This window comes from Rhipicephalus microplus, chromosome 1 (genome assembly GCF_043290135.1).
Source record: "Rhipicephalus microplus isolate Deutch F79 chromosome 1, USDA_Rmic, whole genome shotgun sequence".
Lineage (NCBI taxonomy): Eukaryota > Metazoa > Arthropoda > Arachnida > Ixodida > Ixodidae > Rhipicephalus > Rhipicephalus microplus.
In genome coordinates, this window is record NC_134700.1 from 302,146,893 (window position 1) to 302,165,602 (window position 18,710).

An 18,710-nucleotide genomic window follows, 5' to 3' on the forward strand; every position below is an offset into this window, starting at 1 on the left:
GGCTTATCATGCCATGCAAAATGCAAAAAAACAACAATTGAAAATATGTTGTCTGTATAGTCTACAGCCAGCTTTTGGCATTGCACAGCTAAGTGGTTTGCAGCTTTACTGAACGGTATGTGTGTCAGCACCTTTCTGTGCGATGCAATAGCTGCCTCCTATGATTTTTACAGGATGCACAAATTCCTTATAAACAAATGCTAAAGCAAGCTTTATTTGGTGGACAATTTGAAAAGGTCACATTAAAGTACCTAGGTCATACCTGGTCATTTTTCATAAATTGGAGAGATTCTGGCATCACAGAGTAGTAACAGGGTGGAAAAAAAAATGCATCAGTATCCTCAAATTGAAGAAAGCCTAAATAAGAAAACAGTATGTGAAGAGTGAAGGCTAAAATGAGTGCTGCATATACAATTCCTTTGCAAGGCAAAACAATGAAACATTTATGAAAAACATAACTGCAGCTCCATAGCAACCAATCTGCAGTAATTGATGGTAACAACAACATAAAGAAAAAAAACAATAAGAAACTGTATTTGAGAGCCTCCTACTTTGCATGCCATTGTGCATTAAAGACAGTTTTAGGCACCAAGCTTGTAGAATATCTATTAAAAAGCAAAGAAATCAAGTGAATGCTTCCTCATAGCAGTACTCTGCATTTGAAAACATCCCATCAACTGATAAATGTAATGTAAAAATGTAAACAATAGTCTACATTCAAACAAATACTGAGGTTCCATTTATTTAATGCTACTGAGAACTTACTGAAACATAGCCTAGTTTAGCATTGAGTTGAAACAAAACATCCAATTAAATCAAAAAAAAGCTCAGTACTGTAAATTATACTGTAAGCAATAGCAAACTACTGTTAATCCAAATTAAAGAAATGAGCAAGCAGCAGCTAAAATGAAATAAAGTTTTGCACGACCCTACATCAAAGGCATATGTTTCCTAAGGTTTATCAGGCACCAGCACAGCACCAGCACAAATGCCCACAATCCACAGTGTGCTAAGGAGCAGTATCCTAAGCCAAAGGGCAAGCAGGCACTAGAATAAAGCTGAATCATCAGAGTACAGACCTTTCGCAAAAACCAGTAAGAGCACCCCATCCCCAAGAGGAAATAGTAAGCTCGGCACTAGGGCTACACATGCCTGAGGGTTTCCACAATAGCGTTGAGCATAGCACGGCACAGCACGACGTCCACAGAGCTGCCCTTGCGCAGACTGCATACTGCAGTGCGCATTTCGTTTGCCGACACATGCCCTGGACTGGTGCCAGCTTCAGTGAGTTTGCCCAAGACTTCGCTTCCCCAAAAAACAATAAACCAGCTTAGCTCCGGGGGTGCCAAGTTTAAGACACACAATGCAAAAATATATTCCCAGCCGAGAGGACAAGCACCCATCATTCTTCTCCCCCTCTCGTGGCGCCAAATTTAAATAAAGGCAACCTTTTCATACACTAAATGTAAAGGACAGAGAACCGTGTGAATGCAGGTTATCCTGCATTCAACTCAAATACACACTCAGCCCCATTCCTTATTTCTCAGGCATTTTGGTAGAGCATATCTTGAAAATAAAATCCATCCATAGATTTTATTGTATCAAAAAACACCGTAACTATGATTGATGCCTCAGGGAGTGCCCCAGAATGATCTTCGATGTTCTATCATATGCAGTTACAACTTGGTTTTGCTTTCTGCCAGTTTGAAATGCAGCTGCAATGGCCAGAAGTCAAACTATGGACCCCATTCTTACCACCACAAGAACAACACAGCCAACGTGCAGCTGCACATTGGTGCCCCATCATATGCATTTTATGCATGTGCTAGTTCGGACTCCAGTTCCAAAAGCCAGCTGCGATTTCTCAGCACAGCCAACATGTGCTAATCATATCTTTCATGTGCAGGTTGGATTTTTCAGGGCTTGCACTTCTCTGCAGGTCATGACAATAACCAAACCTCCTTAAAGGATGCTGTACTTTGCTCCAAACAATCTACAACTATTCTTATTCAGTACTCAAACATGTAAAGCCGTCCTAGGTGGTGTCGGGGTTGGTTCCAAGCCCCAAACAGCATTTAATAGCAGCTGAGCTATGCATGCATTTCGTTTGCATGCCAGAGTGGCAGTAAAGCTGGCAATATATGACGAGTTTATGTTGTGAGGGTAGCACTGATAAAAGGGCCACATTCTCGTTTTCACCATACTCTCTGAACAAACTATACAATGTCCATCACCACAAAATAGGCAGAAAAAAAATGTTTTTCAGGTCTACAGGTCTTCCGGCAAGCGAACAAAGTTGCAGCAAAAAAGCTCGCACAGTGACATTTCCAGGGCCGAACTGAGCTTCTGCAGAAGTATCAGAAAGTGCATTAAACGGTGGACTACATGCTTTAACACACTTCGTTTTCCTTTTAGTGAAAAGTCTGGGACATTCTGTATGTAAACACAAAACGCCCTCGCGCGCTCTAGAAAGCACTGCAAGAAGTAGAAAAAGAAAAAACTAACGGGGTACCTTATGCGTTAGCCTAAGACGAATCGGAGGTGAAAACTATTTTGTTTTTATTGCGATAGCAATTTATATTGACATCCTCGACTTGTTTTGCAGTTGTCGTCGTGTATTTTGTAATGTCCAAATCCATAGCACACCATCGTGCAAGTGGGGCGACCAATACGGCTGACGCAGAGATAAAAAGAGCAGGCCTATCTCCAGAGGGCTCAGGTGACAAAATAACCCCCGTACCAGGCCTGCCATCAATTGCTACTCAAGCAGAGAAGAATGCGACACCCGTCTTCAACAAGCACGAAAGCAGCCACGGGTGTGTCACTAGAGGAGCAACTGTGAACTTCGGATTTAAGGGGAGATGCGGGTCGAAAAACGCGAGTTTTTTTCAAAATTACTGATTTTTTATTTTCACCTGTTTTGATAAGATTAGTATCTCTACTGTTATAAAAAAAACATACAGGTCGAGACTTAACTGGAAATGCTTTAAAATTGCATCTAAACAGCACAAGGTGCCTGGTAAAAAGTCCAAAGTGTGCAGTCTTCGAGCACCTTGCCGCCAATAATGCACCGCCGCTCCCCATTGTTGATCGCATGAGTCAAAGAGTCGAGCCTCACTCTTCAAAGAACAACAGTTTCTCTCGCTGATGCAGCACAAGAAATAATAAAAAGAAGCACGCTTCTGCATATTTTTCAAGCGCTGCGACTGGCTTATCACGTGGTACGGATCGGAGATCGCCATTGGCCGCTGTGCGCCTGTATGTGCTGTGAACCCTATTTGTGGGGTCCATGTCTAGTCGAGCACCGCAGCTGAACAATTCTTTTCTCGTGTAATTATCTCCATTATGAATGAAAAAAGGCATTGCTCGCAAGTGAAAGCCGTTGTGCGGCGCTCTCTGTAGAATAGGCTACGAGCAGCTGGTCCGATTTGCGGCAGTTGTTGGCTTGCAAAAGCCAATGCATCAAAAGTCATTCACACCCATCAGCCGGAAAGTTCGTGATGCGGCAATGGATGACGTCAGCGCCAATCTTGTGAGGTCGAAAGAGCTCGCAGTGAGAGGACTTAGCAGGGACGACATTGCCATTATGTACGACGGTATGTGGCACAAACATGGCTATAAAATGGCATGACACTGGACTTAGTTTTGATTTCAGAGTCCTGTCAAACTTCTTCCTAGCTTGCAGTTGACACAAGGCTCTGCTAGATGGACCGGAAGTTTGGCAAGCGTTTCATGGCCCTGTCTTTGAAATGTCTGTGAAGTGTCGGCTCGAAAAACCCGAGAGGAACAAACTCGCGGTGCTGGCGTATTTTAGTTGCAGTGGCCACTACAAGAAAGATTGTTCTTTTTGGTGTGCAAATTTCATCAAATTTAATGATATTTTTCATAAATAAAAACTAAATTTTAACTTTAAAGCTCGTTTTTCTCAGAATACATATTTTACCATTTTTTCCAATGTGCCCCTCCTTTTTCGGGCACTTCTAGTGCTCGGATCTACATGACATTTTGCCCAAATTTTTTCGAAAGTATGACAAACGCAATTATCTAGTTTAAATTCAAATACTTTATTGTATAAAAAATAAGTTGTATGTCAACTTTTACTAGGGTAGGTGAAATATGGACTTTTCATGTCTATTTTTATTAGTTATTTGCATTCTACACTTTATTTGAAACATTTTGAACTAAGAATGGTAAAAAATTAGAGAAGTTTAGGGATGAAAAGAGGGGGAGGGGCAAAAGGGTTAAGTTTTTCACTTTGTCATGTTGCAGAGTTAAAAGTGTGCAACTTGCAAGAAAACTAATTAAATATTTGAAGTCAGCATAAAAAGTGCCATAAACAGCTCAAGTTTCATTGCTCTAGGGTGAATATTTAAAAAAAAAAGTGTCTTCGAATAGCATCTACCCTTAAGGGCACAAATGTGATCACTGGCACATGTGCTACAGATGGCTCGAATACCCTTCGTGTTGTGCTCTCAATGCAAACAGGCTGCACAAAAAGTGCTTTGTTTCCTGGAGTGTATGCACTGCACCAAAGAGCGGGTATGCACTGCACCAAGGAGTTGGTGTGCACCGTACTATCCCGAGGGAGCTAGAATGTCCTCAGTTATACACAGTTAAACAAATATCCTCCAGTTATACACAGTTAAACCAGAGGTAGGCACCTTCCCAGGCGAGAGCATTAAACCCCCTTTGTCCCCCTTTAAGTGGTGTTGGCATTGGCCTTCTACCAAAGCGGAATGCCTTCCAAGTACATGGCGGCTGCATACTTTGCATGTGCTAGAGAGGGAAGGGACGCACTTCACCCGAATTCCCCATGCAGAGACATCTCTGCAAAGATGCCACAGCATCTTCAAGGATGTGCCCAAGGAACTGCAAGTTCAGCGCACATCTCAAAAGTGGCTGCATCATCCAGCAGACCTCACTGAGGAGGCCCTGCTACTGAAGGGTCCTCAAGGAAGCAACATAATCGTTGTGCCTACAGTCATCTGCTTTATGTGTCAGCTTGACGCCACTGCATCTTGTAGGGCAAGACTGTTCACGTTTTCTCTGAAGAATCCCTACTTGCCTCCTGAAGTCTTGCGTCTCTTCGGAGGGCTTACTCCGTCTACTGGACATGCGAACAGGCTTTGCCGTATCCTTCGCTCCGAAGCTTGGCAACAAATCCCCTTCTACACAGAACGCTTTCCCAGTGCAAATTTGAAGCAGGCACCAAAGGATCGGGGAGAGGTTCTTTCGTCGGGATCCTCGCTTAGCGCGACAAGCAGCTGAGTTTTTATGGGGCCAGCTTCTATCTTGGCTGCCAAAAAAGAGAGGCTAACGAACCCCACCAGAAAAAGAAGTCGTCATTCTTGGAGACGTTGCAGTTCCTGCAGGTGTAAAAAAAGTGTTGCAAAATAGACCGAAATTCTGAGAGCATTCAAACCTGGACAAGGTGGAGCTGCTTAACCTCGTAAGAAGCAGCGTTGAACGAGTAAAAGATGACGAAATTGGTCGACTTGTCCAGGAGGGGGTTGAGTGCCTTTTGCAAGACATCAAGACGGCTTGACAAAGGTCTAGTGTCGTCGTCGCCAGCCTACGAAGGGCCGATGTCAAGCTTTTCCAATCTGATAAGGAAGGAGGGCTTGTGCTTATGCCAAAGCAATCGTATGACGGCAAGGCTAAAGAAGCCATGCGAAAGAATTTCAAGGTGCTCCCAGCTATCAAAAGAACTAGAGCGTGAGAACACAAGCGGCAAAACTGCGACAAAGTGGGAATAACCACTTTAGAGAAGTCCGTAAAAACGGCAAAAAGCCTGAGCGTTTCGGTCTTCTTTTCAGTGAAGACAAACAAAGAAGACAATCCCTTCAGAGCCATCATCTCCGAGTGCAGTACTTGGCAGCACCCTGTTGCATTGCATCTTCAAAAGTCTTTAGCAGTCCTGCCCATCGATGAACACTGTCGAATCAAGAGCCCAGTCACTGTCAGTGATTACCTCCGGAATGGGTGTCCGAAACGAGAAAGTGCCATCTCTGTTGATGTCAAGGACTTGTTTTATTCTTCACCTCATGACCTTGTGTGCGATGAAGTTAGCCAGTGCATTGAGCATTATGGCTGCACCAAATTTCAGAATGCATGTGGAACTCATATTCACAGGTTTTCGGAACTACTGCACTTTTATCTACATTCGACCTTTGTACTTCACAAGGACACCTTCTACACTCAGCGGGAAGAAGTGTGCATTGGCTCGTGTTTAGCTCAGGTTCTTAGTGACCTGTTACTTGCGCGGTATGACAGAAGTCTCATGGCTAACATTAATTAGACAAGCACAGTTAAAGTGTTCCGCTACGTTGACGACTTTTTAGTGTTTTACCGCATCGATCAATCTGACCCTCGGCAAACCACCAATGAGATATTTGACGCATTTTGGAGTGAAATAAAGCAACTAGAATTAACGTCGGAGCTTATTTCTGATACCAAGCTACGATTAACTAGAATTAACGTCGGAGCTTATTTCTGATACCAAGCTACGATTTCTAGACTCGGAAATGCTTTTTTTGGTGAACCATGTCTGTTGACGATACGAGCCACGCATAAAAAAAAAGCCTTCTTCCTTTTACGTCCGCCCATTCTAAGCTAGTCAAGCAAAGCATTGCTTTTTACTGCCTAAAGGCAGCTCTAACTCGCTCTTGTCACCACCAGATAGATTGCAGTTTTTCGCCCCAAGTTCACCGCCTTCAACAAGCAGGTTTTCTTAATCCACTGCTAACTTCCATTGCCGAGACTCTCGTTAAGTCACTAAAAGTGCCTGCTAAGGGACAAAGCAACAGCCAACTCAACAAGCCTCATTCTAGCACGGCTGTTATTCCCTACGTACACGAGGCCTCCCATAGGCTAAAAAAGGTCGCTGGAAAAATAGGTGTAAGAGTTGTGTTCTGCGCACCCGACAAGCTCGCTGGGCTACGTCGCACGGTCAACAGCGAAGGACCTAAGAAAGAAGCATGCATTAAGAAACATGCTACGCGCTATGTTGAATGTGTTTTAGCGATTGTATACAAGATATTGTTTACTCGTGGGCTGTGTTACATTGGCCAAACAGGCCGATGCATAAATGATCAGTTGAGGGAGAACGCTTACTCTCTAAAAGGCTCCGTTCCCAGCCACTTGGCGGACCGTTGTAAAAAGTGTGGTTGTCAGCCAATTTTTGACAAGTGTGTGATCATGGGGCAATATAAAAATCAGCGTGAGCGCGAGATTACCGAAGCTTTCCACATTCAACAACTTGGTGCTTTCTGTGTTAGCGTACCTCGGTTTTGCTTCACGAATGTGAAATTTGTTATTTGGAGTCCACTGGTGTGACTGGCTCTTGGTAAGGTAGGCCGTTAGGCGCATGTATGTGCGATTTTGCTTATGTTGCGTGGTTATGCGCAGATTCTGTTTTCCTATATATTGCAGTTCGTTTGCAATAAACCTTGGTTGTTTGTTCAGTGCTCTCTTCTCGTCTTTTCTATCCCTTTCTGTTGTTTGCATTACTAAGCACTTTGTTCGTCTATTGTGCAATACTATGATGTTTAATATATTTTTTTTTTTTACCATCAGCTGTAACTCTGGAAAGCAAGGGGTGGACATGTAACATGACGTAGCAGCTTCAAAGTGGGCCTTCCGACATCAGGGCTGTCAGCGATGAGCCCGGTCTGAAAGGTGCGGGTACCAAAACCAAATTGTGGCTGCTCCGACCAGGAGGCATTTTTTTTATTATAAAATGATATTTTTTGAAAGCACACGAAAAATTAGAATTAGGGCCCTTGCACTCACGAGCTTAAAAAGGAGGGGCCTTTATTTTAGGGGCCTTGACTGCAAGAGCGATTACAAACGCGGATGTGCTGGTGAAGGAATTACGAAAAAGCTCTTCTGGATGAAGACCCATGGATAAGGTATATTTGAGGAAAAGTGCAACGCGTCCTCAGCATTCACATGCTCTTCAATGGACACGAAACACGGAAAACTCGATCGTGATGTTTAGAAATAAAAGAGACAGACATTCTGGCAGCAGGCGTGTATTGGTGAAAACTGCTTCAATTAAATGCAGTGTGACTCTTGAAATGAGCAGCGTTCCTAGAACGACGACGTCCACCAATTAATCGCCGCTGCACGCTACCGATTGGCCTAGACATCAAGAGCCTCTGCTGAGAGCGCGTTTAGCCATGGAGCCTACTTGCACAATAAAAGCAGCATCGACACCAAGCATAGCATCGCAGATTACTTGAGACGTACACACGACTGCTTTTCATTCCGCAGAACAGTTCTAGGTATCAAGATCTGACATTTGCAGCCCCAAGAACAGGATGCACATGTTTTGACGCACCCACGTGGCTATTGACGATGATAGGCACGCCCAAATCTGACACTGGCGTAATGTGGCACAATTTTCTTTCATATTAGCAGGATGGCGCAGTAAGTCTTATTTGGCGCAGGAGTGGAATCACTGTGTAGAGAAGCGAGAAGGCCTCAATATGTATTCAAAGCATTAATTATGTGCACTTAGTTGATACAGTGGCTGATCACAAAGAATTATGGCTTAACCTTTTGTAATGGGTGAGAAGCTTTGAACCACCATTCCATTATGCCGTTCGCATTGTGAGACACATGGTTGTTATTTTCCTCTTTTAACATGCTACAGTACATGTGTCAACTCGATTCCTTGTCCAGCAAGATGCCTCTATAGGGTCTACTTGTGAAGGAGTGTCAAGCACCTGTGTTGCTTTGTGACAGTGTACTAGACTCCCGTGAATTTTCCTCATTGTGCGTGGTCACTGATATGGACACTGGCAGTAGACCACTGTGCCATGAAAACTGGCTGTTGTTTTACAACAGCTTTCGTTCGCTGTAAAAGTGTTGCCACACAAAATCCCGCACCTTATTGGCCAGTCCAGAGCGCTTCGGTTCTTCCTTGCGCTGCGCAAGGTGCGTGGCACCGACAGCCTTGGGGGGCCGCACGGTGCTCCAAGTGGTGTCATCAAGGTTGAGCTTAAGGGCCGGCACACCCGACATACGTCGTGCCAGGCCTGGTGTAGATGGTGGTGTGTCCCGTGGTGTGGTATTCTGCGAGGTGGCAGCTGTCGCTGGCTGGCTGTTGGCCTCCTGCTCTAAAGAGGGCCCCGCCACACTTGCAAGCGGCAGCAGGTCCTCTGTGCTGGCAGCCCCTAATGCCTCTGGAAGGCTGTTGAAAACAAAACAAGTCACCACATCAGACATATGTACTTGGGTTTTCTTGTTTTCCTTGTCTTGTACTGTGTTCTTGTTTGCACAGGCCATCATGGTCAACAGATTTGTGCATCTTAAGCAAGCATCTTATCAAGGATGGCTGTACATGCAAACCTGAAGAATTCAGAATTAACTTCTTACCCTATCACACGTATACGATAAACCCGAAACAAATGTTTTTTCTTTTTACAGGAAAGGTACAGGAAACAGGCAAGCCACATTCAGGGCAAAAACACAAAAGGAATGGCAGTAGTTCAAGTGATTACGCTATAGACCAGGACACGCCTATCTAGCATCTAAGCGCCTAGGCTCCCGATGCATACTCTTGCACCCAGACAGCCACTTTGCTCTGAACTGCCAAGGCAAGTATTTGTTGTGCCAAGTTGACATAGCAAGCAATGTCTTTGGAACTTTAAAATACAAGGGAGCACCTCACTATGAATGAAGGAAAGGAAGGCTATTTGAGGGCTCGTTTTCTTTGTTAGACAAAGTAATAATGAAATTAACAGGAAAAAATGACAAGTACAGGGGGTGTTATATAAGGTAATAGTAATGTAAATGTGAAGAAAGAAAAGTGGATGAAAAGATAACTTGCCACGGGCAGGGACCGAACCTGCAGCCTTTGAATAACGCGTCCGATGCTCTACCTGAGATACCATGGAGGCTACACCACCTATCCATTTCATTTATTTATACTTTATTTATTTATACTTATACCTACAGCACCCTCTCGGAGAATTGTTGTAGGGGGGTTTACAAATTCAAAGTACATTTAAATCAGTGGGGACAAGTTGAATTGCTTGGCACACAAAAAATAAAAACAAATCAAAAATACCTAAATCACAGCATACAATATCATTGTGTGACCACATACTCCTTCAAAAGGGAAGGAAATGCTGGATTGGCTATATGTGCAAACTAAACATGGGAGTGTCAGTCAGTGTTGCCTGTAGCCATTAGGGTGAGTGTGGAACACTCTTTATGCCTGTTGGCGTCACATAGAGCATGATCTTATTACTAGCTGACAGATGAACAGTAATCTCTTGTATAATAATTGAATGCCGACCGACACTGACACTTAATTCGCACATATACCCAATAAAGTGGATGGGGTGACAGCTGCCATGGTAGCTCAGTTGGTAGAGCATCGGACGGGTATTCAAAGGTCACAGGTTCTGTCCCTGCCCTTGGCAAGTTATCTTTTCATCCACTTTTTTTTCTTCACATTTACATTACTATTACTTTGCTTGGCACTATTGTCTCTTAGATCTCATTATTACTATGAGAGTACTTAGTCACGCTGCTCCCGCTTCCCGCTTACAGGAAGTAATCTGGGCACCCCTGTGCCATCGTTGGATGCAAAAAATATCAGCACAAGAGGAACATATTACTCAACGCTTCCTGTAGAGATCACAACACGACGTGGGAATTGTGCCAGTGTGGTGTTTTCAGATTGCACAGACTCTACCAATTAATAATTGAAATTAACACGAAAAAACTATTGGCCCCAGTAAAAGTGTACAAGTAGGTACACTTACTGCATGATTAAAAGCTTGATGACAGCTATTTCACTTTGCAGCAGTAATGTTTATCTAGTATTCCTGTAGTATGCAGTACCAAATCATTGCCGTACTCTTTCACAAGTCACGTGCCAATAATATGAAATATTAAAACTCACATGTGCATGCGCGAACTGTGCATGTTGAGTGCAACTGTAACGGTGTACCATCGCAATGCAACGAAACAAGGACAGCAAAATACATGGCTTTCAACTCAATTGAACAGCAACATGCTTTGGCTGCCGTTAGGCAAATCTGTGCTTTCAGCTGGCGTGACTGTTGCTCTAAAAAATCATGCTCTGGCTGGCACTTTTGGAAAACTTGTGTGTTTATAGTGCTAAGTATAACTAGCACATGATAAACACATATGGTGCATGAGCGCAAGCTGGAGCATGAGCGCAAGCGCAAGCCGGTGCGGAATTCTAGTGCTCCTATGACGACGGCTGAAAGAACAAGTTTTGCCTAGCAACCGTCAAGGCATGTCACACTTGAAAACCACGCTTTCCGCCGTTCTAGCTTCTTTCCATCGCGATAGTATGTACCCGATAAAGTTGCTTCCGCAGACTGCAATGCACGTGCTGTAGGCATTCCGGACTTTCGAGGAAGGTCTTCTCAACGTTCCACACACACACAAAAAAAACAGCAGATCTTTCCAGCAAAGGAAAAGCACGGAACATGCTTAAAGCCAGGCTTCGCTTGGGAAGCATCATGTTTAAGTTGTGGAGCATCTGCTAGCATGGCAGCTCGAAGTATTACTTCATCGCACTTTGTGACAGATCGCATGACGTGCTGCCTAAATATGGTGCGACACACTGAACTCGTTGTGTTCTGGTATATATGTGCATTTCATGCTACACAAGCTACATCTAGCAACATAGCAAAAGACAAGTAGCCTTTTGAAATAATGCACACAAATGACAAATTCAGAAAGAGTCCAACGTGGAAACCTTTAATTAAATGCCATGGCACAGTTCATTGCTATGACACACATCAGAGAGTCAGGCACAAAACAGTTATATGCAAAGAGCCACTGCTGTGAATGCATGGTCAGATAAACCGGTAGGTCGGCAAACTAACTCAAGAGTTGAAGCCCAAATGAGTCACATTGCAAAAAACTTTAGTGAATCTGGGTCCGAGTGAGTCCAGTTGAGGAAAATATTAGCAAGATTTAGTCCCTCGTAGATGAGTCTTTTGCACAAAATATATTTTTTGAAGGAGCCTGAGTAAGCCCTACCTTTTGTTGCCGACCTATGGTGATACCTACCTGTTAGAACCATTACTATCAGTTTTATATTGTCTTACCATAATACTCGAGTCTACTCACACGTATCTCAACACACTAGCGTTCATATGCCAGGTCAATATTTATTGAACAGAAATGTGAGTTAGAAAAAAAAGCCCCATGTCCCCCCCCTTCCCCCCCTCCAACCCAAACTTTTCCACGGCAAGTTCTTGACAAATGTATCTCTTGTAAGTCGCATTTTCGATAAAAAATGCAAGATATTGGCATTTGAGACATTGGCATCAGGACAAAACGCTAATTTTATGCCAATAGACTTGAGTCGAGTCACTAAGGCTCCCTCACACACATGCGAAATCATTAGTCTGAGTGAGTGCGGTTGTGATTAAAAGGTCCCTGCGACACAACTCGAGCATGTCTTTTTCATCAGTTCTTCTGGTGCCGTGGAATGGGCCGATATCGTTACACAAGTTGCAACACCAAAATTGAAGCTGTTATAATTTATATCATGAAACAAACTACCTTGACTTTGGACTACGGCGACACACATTGGCTATTTTTGTAATGGGAAGTGACATCATGTCATGTGAAGTGACGACAAAGACCAATCATTCTTTGTTGGCTTGACGTGACAAATCGCGTACAATATTCATATGGTGGTAGCTAGGCTATACGAACGAATGCTGAAAACCGTAAAAAGCCCTTTTCACAATTTTTCAGAAATTACTTGTTTCTAAATTATGTATTTTCAGAACAAGGAACACGACACTTAGTCTGTGAACGCAACTATGGTATGCCAACAATTATAGGTGGAAACGCATGCCCTGTTTTTAGAGAGCCAGAAATAAGGAATGCGGTGGACCCTAGCATTGCCGTAAAACGCGTCTTGCATACAGGTCAAGAAGTGTCCCCACCTAAATTGTTTGCATGTATCTTACACAGTGTGTGACCGAAGGAGTGCCTGCTACTCAACGCAGAAGGTTCGTGGTATCCATGCTAACGATGCCGTCAAAAAAAGCAGTAGCGAGATACTATATGAAGATCACCATGAAGCGACATTTCCCGTATGTTTTCAAGCGACCCGTACTGCGATTGGAAGTAACCTTCGACGTCAGCAGGCGAGTGAAGAGCAAAAGGAAACGTTTCTCATCGTCCCCTGCTCAAGTTTTGAATTTAGAGGACTTATCCCTTTTCGTGCACTGATTTGCATCATCCTTGTTGCATATGTCTCAGCAATCATTGCTACAAGCATTCCGGTACTAAGTAAGACTGTCGCAAAAGTGTTGCAAGGCCCCTTTAAGTTTAGTGATACAAGTAAGTCCAGTTGAGGAAAATTTTGGCGAGTATGATTCCGAGGAAGTCTTTAGAGCAAAATATATTTCTTGAGCGAGTCTCAGTAAGCACCAATTTATTAGGTGACCTATGGATACACTGCGCACTTTTTTAATTAAAAAGGTATTTAATAACAGTGCCTCGCCATGATCTTGCCTGCAAAGTCTGCAGAGCAACTTTGAAGCACACCGAAGTCTCCAAGCCACAGATAAAGGAACATGGGCATTGCCAAAGTAAAGTGCTATGAAAAGATGATGACTAAACAGGGTTTTTAAACACGCATTAGAACTACAAATAATAAGCATCTCTGTAGTTCACAAATATTGTGACTCAAGTCACTGCAGCAGAAAGTTGAATATATTGTTACGTCTCCCCAGCCACGTCATTGTGACCTATCTGTGGGACCCTAGCACTTTCTGCGGCACTAATAAAGTACATGCTGAAAAGTGGCTGGCCAACTATGAGCGTGTCAGCAAGACCAACCATCAGGGCCCAACTTTAAGGCGACTACCTTAAGAGAACAGGCGTCTCTCATAATCATATGGTGGTTTTGGGACGTTAAACCCCACATATCAATCAATCAACCTTAGGAGAACAGCCAGTGTGTGGTTCTACATGCACGAGGAGGGGCTCACCAGTTGAGATGTAACAAAAAATGACTTCTTCAGAAAGGTCCTTTGCACACCAACAAGCAGCCCAGAAAGAACTCTCATGCCATGCACAAACCTCGACGGAACCGTACATAGTCTACATCCAAGATGTTCTAGCCCTGTGTCAGCATGTTGACGATCACATGCTCTTAGCTGACAAAGTCAGCCACATTCTTAAAGACATAGCTGATGATGCCTTCCACTCGCTTGTTTGCAAGGACTGTTCCACCATTGACGACATCATCAGAGAGTGTCAACGCTTCGAAGAAGCAAATATCCGTGGAGTTACGCAGCAATTTGCCTGGCTCTCTAACACTGCTGCCATGTCGTCGTGTGAAAACCTCCAGCTCCCGCTGCCCAGTACCGACAACTTCCTGTGCCTTGTGCGGCAACAGACCGAGGTAGCATCCCCATCAGCTCCGCTGGCTCATTCTTATGAAGAGGCCCTCCCGACGGTGCATTGATCCAGGCCGTCATGTGCAAATAACTGGTAAACGCAAGCATCCAGCCCTTGTGGGCTCTAAGTGGTCTCGCGGTCAGCCTTGTTCCATCCTACCGCCCAACACTGACCACTTCTCGATACCATAATCCAAACTAGTAGCGTACACATAATGACAGGCCTATATGCTTTAACAACAACGGGGTAGACCACATCTCTCGCTGTTATCGCTATCGTCAGTTATCGTCTTCTCATGCACTGTGCCATGCCGAGAACCCTTGATATTCACCATATCACACCCAAAAAAAATCTAGCGAACCTTAATGCTCGAACCTTAGCTCCATGGTACGACCGCTCGCTGTCCCCACAGAACCAGCAACGTCCTCGGTCACCTCTGCCCCATCACTCACCTTCGCCATACCCTCGTCTTCCCTCCTTGAAAAATTGACCAAATTCCCTGAAGTGATGCTGCATTGGCCTGTGTATGCTGCATTGGCCTGCATTGGTCGGAAATTCTCGGTTGACTTTGGCGGTCCGACAAAACATTTTGGACATGGAACTAGATGGTGTGCCTGTTTCGGCACTAATCAACACTGGATCCCAATTATCAGTCATGAGTGCACACGTTTGTCGTCGTATCCGCGAGGTCCTTACGCCAGCTTCATCAACTGGTATTCATGTCACTGATGTCAACACTTCTTGCGTTCTTGGAATGTATACTGCGAGTGAGCTTCGCTAATCGCAAGATCTCAGTTCTCTGTGCTGTTCTGGATGATTTCCCCCTTAACTCCATCTTCGGTCACGACTTTCTGAGCATGCATTCTGCACTTATCGACTATTCTTCTGGTCCTCAACAGTTAGAGCTTCCCGATATGCCCGAGCTCACCGCGGCGTCACCACCACGTTTATGCGTAGTCCAGTTGATTCGCTTGTGCCCAGGTACAGCGACGTACGTCTAATTTACTCTGGACCCTCCGGTACGCGATAGCGCCTACCAGCTTACCCCTTCTTCTGACGCGTCATGTAGCTCTGCTTCACTCACTGGTGACTGTTGCTGCAAACCACGCATGCCTGCCTGTTCTGAACTTTGTAAACAATTGCTTCCCGATAACATCACTCTGAGGACTCCATCACCTCTCTACATACACAACCCTGTAGCCCTGGCCATCGATGCGCCACAACCGTCGTCAGGCCGCCCTGCTGGTAGCGCAACACCTGAAGACCAGTTCGTTGATATGATTTTCCTAGACCTTTCACCTTCCCTAAGCCAGGACCTACACCTTTTGTTGGTGTCATACTGAGATGTTTTTGATTTTGCCTTGTCCCAACTTGGCCAAACGTCTCTGGTAACGCATCGTATCGATACCGGGGACATGCGACCCATTAATAGATGTTCTTACAGTGTCTCCGTGACAGAGTGCAGCATCATATAAACAAGATGCTTGCTAACAACATCATCGAACCACCTCACTAGCAAGGACCAACTCACTAGAAAGAGTATTTAAGTTTTGTAAGCCATGTGCAGTGCTCTTTAAGATATATCTTATGAAAGCATCATATGTACACGTTACTCATGCTCATTGAGAAGTTTTATAAGTATTATCCCTATTGACTTGAGAAACCAATATGCAAACCGTGGTCAAATTAAACAGGTAGGCTCTTTATTGGCTTACGTTCCAATTTCGTTGCCCTGAACACTTTGCTGTACAGTGGAGTCTCAGCTAGAAACCTTGCTCATAAACTCTTTCATTACAGCGTCTATTCAAATCGATCAGCGGTGATCAACACATTGATTTGTCAATTCTGGCATGTTAAATTTGTTTCTCGTGGACCCAGAACTTTCTGGTAGTTAGTCCAGCCTCTCAACTTTCAGAATCAATTTGAATTTGCCCATTTGGGCAACATTGTGATTTTCGAAAGACATTTGCACGAACCAGAGTACATGTGTTGTGGGGAAAATGCACTAGGCTGGCAGAACTTGACAAAAAATGCATGCCTCTGGTGATTATGCTACAGTAGCATCGAAGGCCTACAATCAAAAGAACCTTTGCAAGACCAATATCGAAGAGTCAGCTTTGCAATTGGACAGTGTTGAGCAGTGATAATATACAAAAATTTATGCCATAAAGAGCTGTTGCTGGGAGTCAGGCAAAATTTATTCTACAAAAAAATATTGCCAAAGGTCCGTCGCATGTTTAAAGTATCAAGTTGGCTTTTTCAGCCAGTTTCCGGTAGCTTTGATGTTGCTTGTATCGTTTGTATCAGACACAGGGTCACATCTAGTGTCACTAGTCGCTCCTATGGCGTCATCGTCACGAGCGCATGTGCACGCATCAGCGCTGCGGAACACACGCACCGCTCGAAACTATCTCGCAACCCCACCTGAACTGAGCGAGGATGAGCTTAGAGTCCGTAGATGACAGAACCCCAGTTTCAAGTCTTGGGGTGATGATGTTTTAAGCCAGCCTGAAACATCCACAGCTGTTCATGGGTTTGCTTTTTTTACGACCTCAAGTTGTCTTCTTTGCCGCAAGTGCGTAGCCACTGACCTTTGTGCACAATCTTATAGCTACTCTGGTTACGTGCGAGGTCCACACTTCACTAGGGTGTGGTGTGCTGCCACTGGATGCAGAGTATCTCCTAAAGACAAGGAGGCTACCAGGGCACATCATGACCCCGACTACAGAGCAGCACGAAAAGTTTTAGAACATCAGGGTATATCACTCTTTTTTTTTAATACGATGTACAAAATGCTAAGAAATATGCTTGCATGCATATATAGGAACTCCAACTTATACTGAGTGAGGTGGCTCATGGAGGGAGGTTACGCTAGACAAAATAGCAAAGCTCATTGGACATCTGGTTTATATAGGTATTATTCACATCACTGGTATCCTTATATATTTGAACATTTGGAGGCTTTTATTGCAAAAAAACAATTTACTGAGAGAAGTGTACGAGTTCACTTTTGTCTAAAATAAACAAAAAACCATGCAATGCTTCACAGCATGGCAGGAGCATCAAAACAGCATCTTGGTTCCGATTTTCTTTGTCTATGTTAATAGGAACATTTCCTACATTTATTATTGTTTATACTGTTCCTGGATCACTTATTTTCAAAATGTATATTCTGAATTTTCTCTGTTCTGAATACTTTTGCCTTTATACTGTTTTTTTATTGCACTGTTTACCAGCTGGCGACCGAAAATTATACTTTTCCCATTTTTATTCATTCTAAAATATTTTCGGTGCTCTACAAGATATGTTTTTTTAAAATAGCATTATATTTAGCAAAATTTGGTATGCTGCAATGTGTCCTAGAGTAATTTTCAAAATGGCAAAAACAATTTTTCCAAGACATATGAAATATAACCACTTTTGCATGGTAACCGAATAGTTGAAACGATTGTGCATTAATTTGAGGCTTCTTGAGTCCAATAATTCATTAGAAAAGAAATTAAACAACTTGTCCAACCATTGCTTGACTATGGGTGTGCACTGTGTTGACAGAGAAATCTTGTTTGTGCATAATGACACCTACACAAGAGAAGTGGCTGAGGCATTCCACATACCTTGAAAATCGTGTGATTGCATTAGCCAACCTTTGCTGGCATAATTATCAAAAGAAACAAGCCTGTTAAAAAACAGGATTGACTAGGATGGTCACATGAGGCTGTGTCTTATGGTTTGACAAGCACATCATCTTTGTCAATGAGCATGCGTGCTCACCTTTCAGAAACATACATGTTGCTTTTTGATAAACCAGTCACAAATTCAACGCTATGTGTGTGACCTTCCTCCCTTCATCCTCTGTCTAAGCGCTGCTTTATATTTCTATCATGGAACCCTATTAACTCGCTCAATCTGCCCGTTTTCTTAAAACCAAGTGAACATATTTTGAGTGATTATGTTATAGTGACTTGTGTTTTGCTACGCTCGTCACTAAAGTTTCAACTGAAAATGAAAAAAAAGCTTACGTTTGATAGGACAAGAACACTTATTAGTTCAACACCATAACAACAGCTTCAGAGGCATATTTGAAAGTTTTTTTCAGTGCACAAACATAGCAAAAAGGGACAGGGTACACAGAAAGAGCACCGACTTTAACTAACTTTATTTCACAGAGTGGCAAGAATATACATGCCTAAAGAAGGATGATTACACAACACGAAGATAATATACAAGCCATGAATAATGTGTCTGTATCAAAGCGCGTGTGACGGGTTCTCTGTTGCCTCAAAGCCCAGCCA

At 43.6% G+C, this 18,710-nt stretch overlaps 1 protein-coding gene across 4 annotated transcripts in view; it reads right to left on the bottom strand.

Annotated features, from left to right (window-relative positions):
• LOC119159472 (myogenesis-regulating glycosidase) overlaps positions 1-18,710 on the bottom strand; it is a 123,888-nt gene that overhangs the window by 101,224 nt on the left and 3,954 nt on the right. For 3 of the 4 annotated variants that reach the window (XM_075865698.1, XM_037412237.2, XM_037412236.2), the window contains exon 2: positions 8,893-9,196. In XM_075865698.1, the coding sequence (XP_075721813.1) occupies positions 8,893-9,027 (135 nt within the window). In that variant the 5' untranslated portion in view covers positions 9,028-9,196. Of the gene's footprint in view, positions 1-8,892; positions 9,197-14,870; positions 14,958-18,710 lie in introns of all 4 variants that reach the window. The other variant, XM_075865691.1, reaches the window with a different exon arrangement.